Source organism: Rhinolophus hipposideros (assembly GCF_964194185.1).
Source record: "Rhinolophus hipposideros genome assembly, chromosome: 23".
NCBI lineage: Eukaryota > Metazoa > Chordata > Mammalia > Chiroptera > Rhinolophidae > Rhinolophus > Rhinolophus hipposideros.
The window spans coordinates 12583593-12598763 of NC_138069.1; the positions used below are offsets into that span (position 1 = coordinate 12583593).

The following is a 15171-nucleotide window of genomic DNA, read 5'->3' on the forward strand; positions in this document are numbered from 1 at the left end:
TAATTACCAAATCCTTTGTTTTAGTCATTCTTTATGCTCTAGTGCCCTCACTGAGCCAGGTGACTCCTGAAACGATTTTAAGCCCCCATAAAGAAGACACCCTAGAAATAGGTTTACTCTAAAAATGGCGAAGGTTATCATAAATCTTTCTGTTCCCTCGCAAATTCTTTGAAGATTGTCTCCTCCTAGCGGGGTTTATTCACCCATTGCTTTCCACTGTGTTCTCCAGACCTGGCTTCCTGCCTAATTTGGGAAGAAGTGCAGAGCAGCTGCCTCTATGGCCTGACCCTCACGGCCTTCCTCCACAGCGAGGTTCAGGTTCTGCTCCAGAAATGGCTCTTGGAAGGGCTCAGGCCCAGAGAGGCTCTGAGAGCAAAGGCGAGGACAGGGTCGGGAAGGTCTTTACAGGGAATTTCTTTTAGCAGAGGAGGCCTTGATTCCTCTTTGGGACCGGCTCTGAAAACACTTGGCAGAGCAAGTAACCCTGGAGAAAAGCTGAAGAGGAGGAAGTATTAAAACTGACCTGGGCCACAGTGAGGAGGGAGGCGGGCTGTGCGCGGCTCTCAGGCTGCCCAGAACGCCCTGCTCGGATCCCCCTTTCCAAAAAGGCGCAACCAATGACCAGAGTGATCTCCACACTGGGTCTAATTCGGTGAGGTTTTATTGTAGAAATGCGGCCCCTGGAAATGTGGGACGCGGATGTCCCCTCACAGGGTGCGGCCGGTGGGACCAGGCGCCTCTAGACCGGCTTCCCCTCCGCCCGAGCCCGCAGAGAAAACGATCCTCGGACACAGGCGGGACCTAGTAAAACCCCGCGTGCCCGCACTTCCCCCAGGACACGCAGCCCCCACGGGCCATCATTCCGAAGTCCGGCGGAGTCCGTGCTCGGGTCCTAGCGGGGTCCTCGGTGCCAAAGAGGCGGCGGGGCGGGGCCGGGTCCCGGCTGGTGGCGCGCCCGCGGTGCCTGCGCCTTCGGTGCCCAGCGAGAGGAAGTCAGCAAGCGGCGGGAGGGCGCCTCGTCCCGGCGGCGCAGTGTCTCCGGAAGGTCCCGCTGGGCCGCTGTCCTGGGGCACAGCCTCCGCCGGAGGACCGGCACGCGGGCACCCGCAGCTCCTCGCGCCGGACCCCGATGCCCTGCGCTCCCTTGCCGCCCAGGTTGCCGCCCAGGGACGGGGTTTGGGTCCGGGCGCTGTGGGCCCCGGGCCGGCGCCCCCCGGCGTCAGGCCCGCGCGGCGTGAGCGCGGCTCACACCCACTGCTCGTGGCGAGACCGCACACGGCGCCCGCCGGCCCCGGGTCGCCGCGCCGCTACACCGGCCGTGTCTTCCAGGGCGCGCGGGCGTCGCGCAGCGAGCGGTCGTGGGGCAGCGCGGCGAAGGCCGAGTGGCGCAGCTGACAGCCGATGCAGAGCACGACGAGCGCCACGGAGAGCAGCAGCAGGAAGAAGAGCAGCAGGTAGGTGGGCAGGTCGGGCTTGGCGGCCGCGCCGTCCCGCACCCCGCGCGCCGTGGCCAGCTCCAGCGGCGAAGCGCCCTCCGCCTTGACGGTGGCTGCCAGGGCCAGCGCGCCGCCCGCCGCCGCCTCGGGGCCGCCCGTGGCGTTGAACACGTCGCCGTACATGGCCCGCGGGTCCCGGACGCCGCCGACAGGCTCAGCTCGCCGCGCGCGGGCCCGCGCCGCCCAGCGCCTCCATGGCGCTGCCCGCCTGCCCTGCCGCGCGCTGCTCACCGCGAGTGGGTGCCTTTGGCGCCGCGGGGCCCACGGAGCCGGCCGCGGCGCTCCCGCGCTCCCGCGCTCAGCGGCCCTGGCCGCCCGCTGGTGGCGCCCGGGGCGGGGCGCTGGACGGCTGCGCGCCCCTCGGGCGCCCCCTGGGAAGGGCCGTCCTCAGCCTCGGCGCCGATTCCCGTCCGGCGCGGCTGCCACCGCGCTCTCGGCTCGGACCCCCGCTCCGGTGAGCTCCACGCTCCGGGGCGCCCCTGGGCGGCGGCGGCGGCGACAGGCGCCTGGGGAGCGCGGCCGCGGCTCGGTCACGGCTCCGCGCCGCCGGGACTGCAGGTGCCCCGAGGGCGAAGGCGGGGGTCCTCCGCGTCCTGCCGCCGCGCCGCCGCGTCGTCCCGCAGCCTCGAGGCCCTGCCCGGAAGCCCGCTGTGCGGCGCGTCTGCACCACGCGCGGGGCCGCTGCGCTCTGTCCTGAGCGGGAGACTGAACGCCGGGCGGCTCGGAGCGCGCGGGCCCAGGCGGGGGGCGGGACGGCGCTGTCCCCGGAGAGCGGCTGCGAGCCAATGAGCGCCGGACAGGACCGCGCTCGGGCCACTGCCCCGGTGTGACCCCCGTCAGTCACCGGGGGACACACACACACACGGAGGAACAAAAAGCACGGGGTCGCAGAAAGACTGACGGACAAATCTATCAACAGACACGCAAAACAGACATTTGTGGACAGCAAACTGACTTGGACGCAAGGTCCAGCCGGGCACGGACACCTGCTTTCATCCTTCCCCTGATGTTCTCTCCCCCAGCGAAGCCGGCTTGGCGCCGAGTCCCACAGGGGCTCACTGTCTCCAGGGGAGGCCCAGGTGCTCCCAGGCAAACTGAGACCGGTTTGGGGGGCCCAGGTTCCCCTCTAGCTGTGCCCTGGGGTCACACGTGCTCCTGCCACCATGAGCTCACTTGCTCAGCTCCCTGGCCTGTGCTGCTCCGGCACAGGGTCGAGAGGAGGATGTGACGCTGCCTATGGCCCACCTGCCCTTGACCGCCCTGGCAAAGGGTCGGTTGGTGGCCAGGAGAGGTGAGCAGTCAGCAGGACTGAGGGCAGTCTCCTTTTCCAGGAGCCCAGACTCCTCACTTCCATGGAAAACCCTTCCAATCCCCCCATACTAGAATGGAAACCAATGCCCGGGCCACCACAGCCCCTGCACTTCTCAAGAAGCACTGCCCACCCTGGACTGTCACTGTCTGGCAGGGCCAGAATTAGAGGGAGGCAGGTGAGAAGACGAGGGCACGAAACTGGAAAAGGTGCTTGCCCTCGGCGTCCCATGAGTGCAGTCAGGGGTGACCGTGCCTCCTTCCATTTTGCACCCAAACGCCTCTCCCCCTACCTTGGTCCTTTCTCTTTGCCTGGTCACTTTTCTGAGATCCCTGCAGGGTCAGCCAAGCTCACAGCTGTGTCTCTCCTTCCCCCATCAAGGGGTGCCGTGTTGGGGGGGGGGATCTTAGTGGGCACCAGCTGAAGGAACCGGTGGAAGGATGGGTTAGGTATTTCCCCCCTCACTCACCGCACCTGACACCTGGCCACAGGCATGACACCAACTACCAAGCTGTGCAAGGTCAGTCTTGGCCAGAGCTCAGTCTCACAATCCCTGCTGAGCCCGACAAATGCTTCTGCGAGCTCTTTGTTGAAATTGTGGCCCCAAGTCCTGACTCTGCAGAGTGACTGCGGGCTGTGTGAGGTGCAGAAGTGCCCCGGTGGCCCTCTAAGTGTTTTCCTCTTAGTCCCATGGACCGGCCTCTGGGGACCTTCCTGTACTGGGCGAGGGCGGTGTGTGTGTGCGGGTGAGACCTGTACGCAGCAGGACCCATCAGGACTCAGCACTGCCTCCTCCACCCACCTTGGTCCTGGGGAGCTGCCCAGTGTGCGCCAAGGGCATCAGACCCTGAGCCCTTCTGCCTGGCTGCTGCTTAGGCCAACCCCTCATTTTCCAGATGGAAAAGCTGGCTCCGAGAGGGGCACGGCTTAGCCATGTTAGCACAGGACAGCCACCACGAGCAGTGATGCCGCAGCCACGGAAGTGAGGGTGGGAGGCCTGGCCTATTTTGGACAGCATTTTATTCAGGCTGCAGGATCCCAGGGGACATTATGTGACCCAGAACAGGCTGTCTGACCAACACTGTCAGCCATGGGGAGGGTCTGCGTGTGGGTTGGGTGGAGGGGATTTGATCTGAGGCCGCTGCTGGCAGTTAACTCCTGGGTCCTGGGAAGGCTTGTCTCCAGGCCTTCAGGAGCTCGGTTTGGGGTCTGGCCTGGAATTTCCTCCTTGTGTCTGCGTGGGGAGTCACATAGCCCTGCTGTCCCTGCTTCCTCTGCACTCTACCCCTGAGGTCAGGTGAGACATTAGGTAGTGGCGGGAAGCTGGCAGCTCAGCTGGGAGGTCCTAAGTGGAATCTGGGGCGGGCCCCAGCCCTTTGAGCTATAAAATGGGCGTTTATGGTAAGTGATTTCTGGTCCTGCTCTGGAAATATGCTGAGGGCATTCAGCAAGTGGGTGTGGAGCAGGGGGAGTCTGCAAAGGGATTGGTGTGGATGTGGGGGGAAAGGGGGTCCCAGCAGCATTTCTCCTGTTGGTGGGAAGGGGAAGTCTCTGAACTTGGAGTCCCTGGCACTGCTTATTCTTTCCCCACAGCTGCTCCTTTCCATCATCATATCAAATTTTGTAGAAGTAACACATGCAAGATCTTGCAGCCTGTGAGTGGCGGAGCTGGGGCTTGACCCTCGGCAGCCAGGCTCCAGAGTCCATGCACTTACCTGGGACCATGGGCGCCTCCAATGGCAGAGCTGTTCCAGTGGCTGCCATTCACGGACCTCTTCCCACAGGTTGAGCACTGGCTTGGGCATCAGCATGGTCTTTTGCCTCCTAGCAACCTGTGAAGTGGGCATGCTATCTCCTCCATTTTCCCAAGGAGGAACCTGGAACCTTGAGAAGGAGTATCACTTGCCAAGGTCACACGCCAGGTCACGATGGAAGGGAGCCTGAGGTTCTGTAGCCTGTGCTCGCCCACTCAGTCTCAGCTGCTTTTTCTAATGAGAAACTTGGCAAAGAGCACGTGGTCAAACTGCCTTGCCTTTTGGTAAAGTTGGAGGACGTATCTTGCCCTTTTTTGGGGGTCTTTTGGTCCCAAAGTGGGGAGGGCACTGCTTCTTTTCTGAAAGATGTTCCGAGCCCTAAGAGGGCGGTCACGTTCCCTGAATATTCCCTGGCAGGAAATTAAACAAGACTGGAGCTGAGTAAATGCAGAGATGAAGTTTACACAGCTTTTTACACAAGCCAGAGCGACCTTCCATTAAGGGAGCTTTGTGTACCCACACATTTAAGTCTCAGAAAAGATTATAAAGGGGCTTGGAGGTCGGCTTTGACAGGCAGAGGTCACAGGGCTGGGGCTCCAGAGTGACCTCTTCCCCATTACATGGTCACTGAGTGACACACGTTCCTTCTCCGCCAGCCTATCCACAGAGAGACCAAGAGAGGCACGCAGGCAAGGGTGCCTTCCTGCCACCACAGGGCCATTTGACATCTGTTTAATGGAAGCTTGGGAGACTGGGAGCATTAGAGCCCTATGATTTCATAAACTGTGCCGTGCTGGCTTGTGGTGCTTGGTGAAGCTATTTCTGTTTCTTCCACACACCAGGGGGATTGTTATTAAACTGCTCAGCATCACCAAGAGGCGGGGGTGAAATGCTGCTGGCCAAAGGTTGGAGTTCATTGCTGCTGGTGGGTTTTCCCTGTGTGTGGAGGGCGGTTGCATATTAGACCGCCATGGGATGGCCTCCACCTCCCCTGTGAATGCTGATGACTCTCTTGCCTGCTGACCTTGTTTGAAACCATCATCCCTGCAATGTTTTTTGTTTGTTTATTTGTTTTTGCTTTTGTATGCTTTGGCAACCATAGTGGTTGGTGACTTAAGGTTGCATTTTATTTTATTTATTTATTTTATTGGGGAAGGGGAACAGGACTTTATTGGGGAACAGTGTGTACTTCCAGGCCTTTTTTCCAAGTCAAGTTATTGTCCTTTCAATTAGTTGTGGAGGGCGCAACTCAGCTCCAGGTCCAGTTGCTGTTGCTAGTTGCAGGGGCACAGCCCACCATCCCCTGCGGGAGTCGAACTGGCAACCTTGTGGTTGAGAGGACACTCTCCAACCAACTGAGCCATTCGGGAGCTCAGCGGCAGCTCAGCTCAAGGTGCCGTGTTCAATCTTAGTTGCAGGGGCACAGCCCACCATCCCTTACGGGACTTGAGGAATCGAACCGGCAACCTTGTGGTTGAGAGCCTACTGGGCCATGTGGGAATCGAACCGGCAGCCTTAGGGGTTAGGAGCATGGAGCTCTGACCGCCTGAGCCACCGGGCCGGCCTAAGGTTGCATTTTAGAATTACCATTTTAGAACAGCCAGTAGGCCAACCCCAGGCACTGAAATGAAGAGATTTTCTGAGTGATACGTCGGCAGTAGTAGGCTCAGAGAAGGGTCACGTCAGGGTGCTCTGGGGGGTTGTAGTCCGGCCTGTGGAGCAGGATAACTGGGGAAAGGATGGGGCAGGAGGGAGAGCCAGTTCTGCAAGGAGACCGCTCCTCTCCGGGGAAGGGCGTCTCCACCCACCGCTGTCCTTTAACCCTGTGGCCTGCGGTGTCTTATGGGGTCAGATGGTGACTCTCCAGAATCAGTGACGTGGTTCACAGGGCTGCCTGGGGCTGGGAAGTCCGGAGAGAGAGGCACAGGCCACAGTCCAGGCGACCTGTTACCCCATCCATGGCCAAGGGCAGCACCAGTTGGAAAGACTTGGTCTGAGTCAGCAAGAAACTCTGGGATTGGGGACCTGCAGGGAGGGGTGTCACCAGCTCCTGTCATTGCCTTCTCTCTGCTGCCTCCAGAGTGAGCTCTTCAGGCAGCCTGCAGGGAGCTGGGTCAGGATGGGGAGCTGCAGCAGCGGCAGCCTTGAGCTCTGTGTCCAGACTCTGCTCTGAGCTGGGCTCCTGGCTGGGCAGCTGGAGGCCTGACTTCCTCTCAGGGGATTAGCCCTGGGCCTGCAGGTACAGGCACCCCCTCCCTTCTTACCTCTCTCCCCCACTCCAAAGACCAGGCAAGCCTGCAAACCCGGTACTTAGGGAATTCTCTCTCTTCTTGATGGGTCCCCTGACAGCTGGGCTTCCTGCTGACCCCGTCTTCATGGACACAGATCCTGAAGTCAATTCCCACATTAATGGGGTAGGATAGGAGAGACCTTCTTCTGACGACATTCACCCCTTATGCCTCCTGCACTTAAAATATAGAGAAGGATTTTCATCCTTGACTAGAAAGAGGAGGAAAATGTAAGTTTACAAAAATTGGGAGTTGGGGGAGGGGAGTTATCACTTTGTGAGGGGTGTAAATGTCTAACTGTTCATTGTTTTGGACACCTAAAACTAATAATTTTTTTTTAATTGGGAGAATATTCCTTTAGGAATAATTAGGAAATTATTCCTAAAAGATTATTCCTAATTTCCATAAAAGGAAATTATGTTCTCTTTTTCTCCCAAAGTTTAGACACAACAGAATCAACCAAACAACAACTTGGTTTCTCTCTCATAAAACTCCTAGGCATCCCAACAATCTTAATTTGGGGTAAGTCCCCCCCACCTTACAGCCAGTCACCCCTGCTCTAAATTGTCCTTTGGCCAGTGTCTAGGGGACAGCTCTGGTGTCTTTCCTGGTCTTTCTTGCACCTCTGCCATTAGGCGGTATCATCTAGGGGGAGGGGCACGGGGTGTCACGATGTGCTGTCCGGGGGCAGGGGGCAGAGGGGACAATAGATGTGGCATAGGGGCAGAGAAAGGCCCCTGACCAAAGAAGCAGCACATTGGTCACGAAAAACTCTGAGAGAATGTCCTTTTTGCTCTGTCACTTCTTGACAGAGAGGAAGGGACACATATGTGCAGGGCCTGATTCTTGAGGAAATGTGATCATTTAAAAAAAGTTGTCAATGAGAGAACTGGAGCTGTCCTTTCAGTGGTATTTTAAAACTTAAATTGGAAACTACATTAGCACTGCCATTCTGTGCTGAGGCAACATAAACTGGACCTGCTCCTCCCCTGGGGCTCCTAGGTCCGAGGTTCGCGTGTCTCTATCCTGGAAGGTTTCCTTGGAGAAGGGGGGCACATGTGGTCCCTGCACCCCAGTACTGCTGGGGAAGGGGCTTCACCTGCCCCTCCCCAAGGAGGCTGCCTGGAGTGCACTGAGGGGAGGGAGATGTGGGCGGGCTGACTCAGAATCATTGGACCCTTCCTTGAGAAAGCCTTTAAGATGACACTCCCTCAGAAGGGGCGTTGAGTGGATTTTCTCAACATCTCAACTAGAACCAAATAAGGAAAACAAGATGATAGGGGTGGGGGTGTTAAGGGCATTTTGAGAGATGACAGCCCCCCATCCAGCAGAGCCCGGCCCTGAATTCACACCCCCAGGCAAGAAAGGCAAGAAAGGCAGTGTCCTGTGCGGGGAGGGCTCCCCGAGTGTGGCTGCGAGCTGTGGAGATTCTCGTCATGGTACCTCCTCTCCCAACTCCTTCAGAATCACCCTGGGGAGCTTTTTACAGTTAGGTTCTGTTCCCAACCGCAAAGATTTGAATTTAGCTTTTAGAGCTGAGAGTGCACATGTGCGTACATGTGTGCACGGGTGTGTGTGTGAGAGAGAGTGACCGAGCGCTGACCAAGGCGTCCCTCTGCGTTACCTGACACCTGTGATCCTTCCTTGCAGGCAGATGGCAGTGTGATTGCCCCACGTGAACCGCCTCAGGGAAGGGACGAGACATGTAACAAAGGACTCATATTATTGCTTGTTGAGTTTCAAAAGTCTAGGCCTGGGTGTAAGGTTTGCAGCAAGATGTGACAAGTAGTAGCAGCGCTGTGGCTGGCAAACATGGCACCTTTGGGTGAATTATAAACAGGTGCCATTTGCCTTAGCAGGGCATGGGCAGATTTTAGCCTCCTGTCATACCATCACACATTTGCGCCGTGTACACACTGCTCAACCTGATGTGTGTAAGTGCACATTTTCTCATCCCTGAAATGCGAAGAGATCTCCCTGATCTGGAGCAGCGTGGGGTGGGAGGTGAGGAAAGGAGCATTGGTGGGGAGACCAGGAGACTTTAGACATTGGTGGGTCCCTGAGAGGTGGCAGAGGAGCTGCCTCTACTTTGGGAAGCCTGACAGAAACCGGATAGTTTGGGGGGACCAGGGTGGAGAGGGAGATAATAAATACCTTTCTCGGGTAGAGCCTAGGGCGGCGGAAGCCCTCCCAGTGTGGATGGCTCCCTCAGCCCCACCAGGTGTGAGGTGGTAGAATAATTCCACCAAGGTCACCTCAGTGTGCGTGGCAGTGCCGAGGGGGACACAGCTGGCCTTCTCCAGCTCCAAAGTGGTTTGGAGACAGAAGATGGCTGTTGTGCCAGCGTTCCAAGATGGGCATGGAAGTGGCAAGGAGGCATCAGTGTGCATCATTGGCAGGGAAATGAGGGTCCGTGTAGCAGCCACCCACAGGACTGACCTTTAGGAAGCAGAGAGAACAGCAGGTGCGTGGTGGATGCCTGCCCAGAGGACTGTGGCTGGGATGTGCAGCCACCCACCCACCTTCAGCCTGCAGATGTTAGCTCAGTGCCGGGAGAGTGGGTGTGGGGACCCGGACCTGAGACTTGGACACCTTCAGGGCTAAGGGGAAAATAACGTCACGTGTCCTACCCACTCGAGCTTGTAGATTAAGATTGATATAAGTATGCAAAGAAAACCACAAGTAAATAATGATCTCTGCGTGGTGGGATTAAGGGCAATTTCCATTGTCTTCTTTCTGAGTGCCGAGGTTTTTGAAAAGTTCTCCAGAGACCATGGTTCACTTTTGTCATGACAATAACATTTTTTAGAAAACAGTATATAACAAAACAGCAAAAGTCATTTGCTTTTTTATTTCTCTCCCCCCTCTGGGGTCCTCGTTCCTTAAGTGCCTCCTCCGTCCCTTCCTGTCCCCTTGCCTAGCAGGCGCTGGCCTTGAGGAAGGTGGTGGGCTCATTTGGGAGTCCTGGAACCGTAAGGCCCTGATTCACGATGACATGACAATAACGTCACCAAGGGCACTTTTCCATCCTCTCTGCACTCACTCGAGAGGACAGCCAGGGTGGAAGAGACACTCATCATTTTTGGCTTCATGGACATGGTCTCTCCTCCGCCCCAGGCAGGAGGGTCTGCGCTGGGCTCTCCTGAGCCAAAGGCTGAGCCTTCCTACTGCCCAAGCTTCCCAAATAGCATCCTTTCTTGAAATCTGCTTTCCTGGCCCTTAGAGCCCTTGCTCAGAGCCTCTTTCTGAATCAGGAGGAGGAAAAGGCCTACGCTTAGCTGAAAGGGCCATTTGGAGAGGAAGGGAAAGGATGACAACCAGCTGGGCCCCTTTAAGGAATCCCCACCTGGGAGGAGGCAAGATGGAAATAGAACGGAAGGCGGGAGGGGGAGGCTTAGTGAGCTTCAGGGAGAAACATGCTGATTATTAAAGAGTAAATTACCTGGGTCTAATTACGAGCACACTTAAACAGCACATTTCCTCTGATACAGATCAGAAATGGCTCAGATTCTGTCACGAAGAGTAGGAAAGGGTGATTAAGAAAAAGAGTGGATCTCAATTTGAGGAGGCAGCCCTGTGTCTTTCCCCTCTCTGCCACTCCCCAAGGAGTTGTGGTGGGAAGAGGAATGGAGAGCCCCTGCCCCCCTCGCTCAGCTTGGTAAGAGCTTTTCTCTCTGCCACTTCTGTGGGCAGAACCTGCTCACATGTGGGACGAGGAGGCCTGTCCCCCTCACACCAGGTGGTTCAATGCCAGGACACCCAGGAAGCTCACTGTGCCCACTGGGACAGGTTGTCCCCTTCAGGGCTCTGTTCTCTGACTCCAGGTGAGCCCTGAGATCCCAAGACAGAGGAGGAGGGGACCCTGCTCATGCCCCAGTGCAAGAGTGACATTTCCTCACCTCCAAGAAAGAGGAGACAAAATCCAAACTAAGCCATCCCTGCAGAATGTTATTACCCAAACCCTTGTAAGTATTTCCTGTCCCTTTACTGAGTTTTCCCTTCATAATGATGCTTTTTAATAATGGACATGCAGCATTGGATAGATTGGGACTGAGCTATTCACCTCCACTCTTTTTCCTTGGTGCCTCCAAGGTTTTATCCTCCATCTTTTTTGCGTGTCCAATTCTTACACATCCTTCCAAAATGGGATCAGTCTCATAGCCTTGGTGAAGACCAGAGAGCTTGCTAGGGACCGAACCATGAGTTTCCAGTCCCGTTTTCAGCACCAACCAGTTAGGTGACCTGATCCCCATGTTATCCAGCAAGGGGACTTCTGTGGCAATAGTGTTCAAATATGGTTGACCATCCGAGTTACCTGGGAGCATCTTAAAATGCAGATTCCTAAGCCCCACTCCCGGTCTGTAGATGTACATTATCAACAACTGTCCATGGGATTCTGAGGCAGGAGGTCCTAGGGCTGCAGGGAGAAATACCCTGCAAGGACCATCCCTCCTACCCCAAGCTGCCTCCCACGACAATGTTTCCACACTTGTGTCCAGTCTAAGGGCATCCCTCCTGTTCACCTGTGTCCTTTGGTCCCCACTCTGCACCTACAGTCCAGTTCATGGGGGCTCAGGGACCCCGGCGGTTGCACTTCCAGTTTCATGGGGGTCTCACACAGGTGGACCCCTGCGCCACTTGAGCTCTTTCTGTGCAAAAGGGATAATGAATCATGCCCTGCCCACTTCACTAGGTTGTTCTAATTAAATAAGGAACGTGTTCTAATTAAATAAGGAACGTGTTCTAATTAAATAAGGAAGCTGTAAGGTTGGTTATCGAAGGGAGTGTTATCATTGTCCCTTGGGCAATGAGTCACTGACTGTCCTGTGACATCTCTGTGTTGTCCACCGCTCTTACTAAAAATCTCACAAATCTGCCTAACTGTTCCCAGGCTCGCCTCCTTTCTCTCCAGTGAGCCTGCAAGCTGCTCAGCGCTGGGAATCCACAGCATTTTTCACAATACAGGAGTCGAGGGGACGGCTGCGTGGACTGGCTGCATTTCGCTTGTTCACCAAAGTGTGCGCCCTTCTGCAAGATGGCCAGAGCCTGTTTTGGGAGGCAGTCCTGTTGGTTGACAGAAACATGGTTTCTTTGTCGGTGGAGCAACGCTGACCCGAGTCGTTGCACCCGGACTGTGGCCTCATTAACACTGGCTGACTTGGATTCCTAGGGCTCAGAGCAAGTCATTCTCCTGGGGTGACCGGGTGAGACTCCTCTCCTACGGTTAAGGCTGAGTATGGGGTGAAACGTTCCGGGACCGTCTTTCAGGCCCTTTGAGTTATCTATTGCTTGGGTAACATACCACTTAGAAACTTAGTGGCCTAAGCCCACACTTTATTATATCCCTTGATTCTGTGGTTGACAGGCTTCAGCTGGGAGGTTTTTCTGTTCCATGGAGCTGACTCACTTCTACGGCTGCACTCATAGGGAGCTGGGCTAGACCGGAGAGGACCAGAGGCCTCTACCCTCCAGTGTCTCTCTCTGGTGGTCTCTCAATGTTCAGTTGTCTAGCTGAGCTTCTTTACAACATAGCCACCGGCTTCCAAGAGCGCAAGACCCAGGGGGCCACGTTTATCAAGCCACAGGCTTGTGTTATATTTGCTAACGTCCCATTGGCTCACACAAGTCACATGACCAAGAGGAACCCAGAGGCGCGTTTTCATTGGGATCGCTGAGGTTGTAATTCACCGCAGCCTCATTTATCTTTTCTTGGGAAGTCTCTCAAACACTTCGTAGGACAGGACAGGCGCCATGCCAGACACTGGTGTTCGCTTGCTCTCTTTCCACCGGCACCCAGTGCTGAGGCTCTGCCATCTCCTGGGCTTGGAGGCTGGGGTGTGACATGGGAAGGTTACACAGACATGCCAGTGGTGGTTTCTGCCCTGGGGTGACTCCAGCCTGTAGGGAGGCGACTCAGAGGCCTGGCAGGTAAGCAGTTTATTGTTCTGTGTCTGCAGTAGCGCCTTTTCACATAGCTGATGGTCCTGGACTTCTCTTTCTGGGGGTGACCTCCAGAGAGGCCTGTGGGAGGCCCTGCAGGTAGCTCCCAGGCTCCAGGAAGATGGACCCACAGCCGTAGTGGGGACAGAGTCCCAGAGAGCAGTTTCCAGGCTCTCGGCCCCACGTGGAAAGGTGCTGGCTCGGGTAGTAGATGGCCATCAGCTGTTACCGGTTAGCCATTGGCCACTAATATAACTGCCGTGGCTATGTTCGTTGGTGGGTTGGCAGAGAAGTGGACGGCAGGTTGCAGATCGTGTTGCTCCTGCTTCCTGTTCTCTAACCCAGCCACCAGCAAGAATATAGTGGTATGACTCCCGTATCTATGGCTCCATTGGTGTTCCTTTGTGGCCTCACCATGTCCTGCGTTCTTGTGCAGGGAGCAGGACCAGAGACCCTGCATGACAGCTGTTGTCGCCCTTCACTTCTGCTTGGGCTGCCTGCAGGTCTCTGCCGCCAGGGGCACCCACATGAGAGCACGTATGGTGCTGTGCCCCCTCTTTCCTCTCGCTGAGTGCAGGGGTCTTGGGCCCGGAGCCCATTCTCACTTCCAAATTCCCCTCCTCGTCTCTGACCATGTGGTGGGTGACACGGCGACCCACAACGCCCTATGGGCTGGCACACCTTGGGTTTCTTCAGGGTTACGCAGGCACTTGCCCCGTGACCCCGTGGGTAGATGCGCATGCAGGCCGTGTGGGGAATGACAGTCCCTTTGGTTTCCTCACATCTGTGCTGTTGTCTCAAACTGCTAGCTCCTTTTTTCCAGAAAAGGACCCTTATGTTTCACCTCAGGCTGCATCCTTCATGTCATATGGATGCAGGGGTGGACTGACTGGTAAGTCTTTAGGAATCAGGAAAATGGTATTTCCACCCTTTGGGAGAAAAACTGAAAATCTGTCCAGAGTGACTAGAATACTGACTTATACCATCCCCTCACCACAGCCAAATCACCATGGAAATCATTCGTCTCTTAGCTGGGGCTTGAGGACATATAGGCTCAGAAGTCCCGGGACACAGCAAACATGTCTGTGTGTCTTTGGAGGTGAAATATCATGAGACGACACCTCTGTGGCCTTTGCTGAAGCTCAGGAGACCTTCAGTTCATGATGTTGGTGACAGATAGAGATGATGCTAGGAGTATCTTTACGTGCAGATGTGTCTACAAATCAGCTTGGCTCTCAGAACGGTCACCTTCAGCCTCAGGACTCAACAGGCTTTGGGGCTCTGAATTGAGCTTTGCAGATTGGGAAGGCTCTGTTTTGCTGGAGTGTCTATCCTGTGATTGAGCTGAGTGTGAAACCTATGGCGCTGCTCTGTTCTATTGTTGAAATGATCTAAGAGTGACTTCCTCTTTCTTGGGAAGTCGTCCAGCTGCTGGGATTCGTATGGATCTAGTTATCTATGCTTGTGGAAAGCAGAAGTCCCCCCAATCCAATACTGAGTCGTATTTATGTAAATCGAATCGTGCACTTCCCCAGCCTGCAACTACAAAACAGTGTTATGTATGTCTTATTTATAGCGGGACCCTCACCAGCCAGAAATCGGCCATCTTCAAAGGGTCTACTGGAGTCTCTAAGTGGTGACCCCTTAAACAAGAGTGCTGACAGTAGTTACCAAGCCAGATGTCTTCTCTACCTCTCTGCTTTGCCCCCCTTAGCCACCCTACTATTTGCTGCTGGCACACCTGTGGAGAGGTGCCTCACTGAGGCCACACAAATGCCCACGGAGCCCATCCTGTATCCTTCCAGAGCTGGAGCCTAGGCAGAGTACAGAGACAACTCTTCCCCAGTCCTGACATGCGTCCTGCTCTTGAAGATTCACTTTTGAAAAGTTTAACTGACTCGAGGCTGTCATCCATTGTTCAGAACCTCACTGAGTCTCAACAAAAACAGTCCTGGCGGTTTCTGGCCCTTGCCCTTCTAACCACAGAAATGCTAAATAGCCCCCCCACACGAGGTGGGGGAAGGTGGGCAGGCACAAGTCTTAGCATCCTTTCTGTGGTCAGCAGGAATCTGGGGATGTAAAGGACATCCAGAAACCCACCACAAACTAGCTGTAGCAAAAATGGGATTTGTTCAGTGGCTAAGCTAAGAAGGCTTCTGGAACAGTTTCGCAAACATAAGGAAGAGCTGCAGGACGACAGGCGTCGGGGCAAGAATGTAGCACAACTGCCCTCTCCCCCGCACCCCCATCTTCCCCTCTTCCTTTTGCCTCTCTTTTCTCCTCTCACCTCCCCCTCCTACCTTCACTTCTCCCCTCTCCTCTGTTTCTCATATCTGACTTCATCCTGGACACTCCCTGTCATGGCGGGGATGTGTCTACTGGTG

At 55.7% G+C, this 15171-nt stretch overlaps 1 protein-coding gene across 1 annotated transcript; it reads right to left on the reverse strand.

The window, feature by feature from the left end:
• Nucleotides 1-895: 895 nt before the first annotated feature.
• On the reverse strand, nucleotides 896-1619 carry SMIM32 (small integral membrane protein 32; the record flags this gene model as incomplete). Its single annotated transcript, XM_081035747.1, has 1 exon — nucleotides 896-1619. The coding sequence occupies one exon, from the start codon at nucleotides 1617-1619 to the stop codon at nucleotides 1308-1310; it is 312 nt and encodes a 103-aa protein (XP_080891873.1). The 3' UTR covers nucleotides 896-1307.
• Between the last annotated feature and the right edge of the window lie 13552 nt (nucleotides 1620-15171).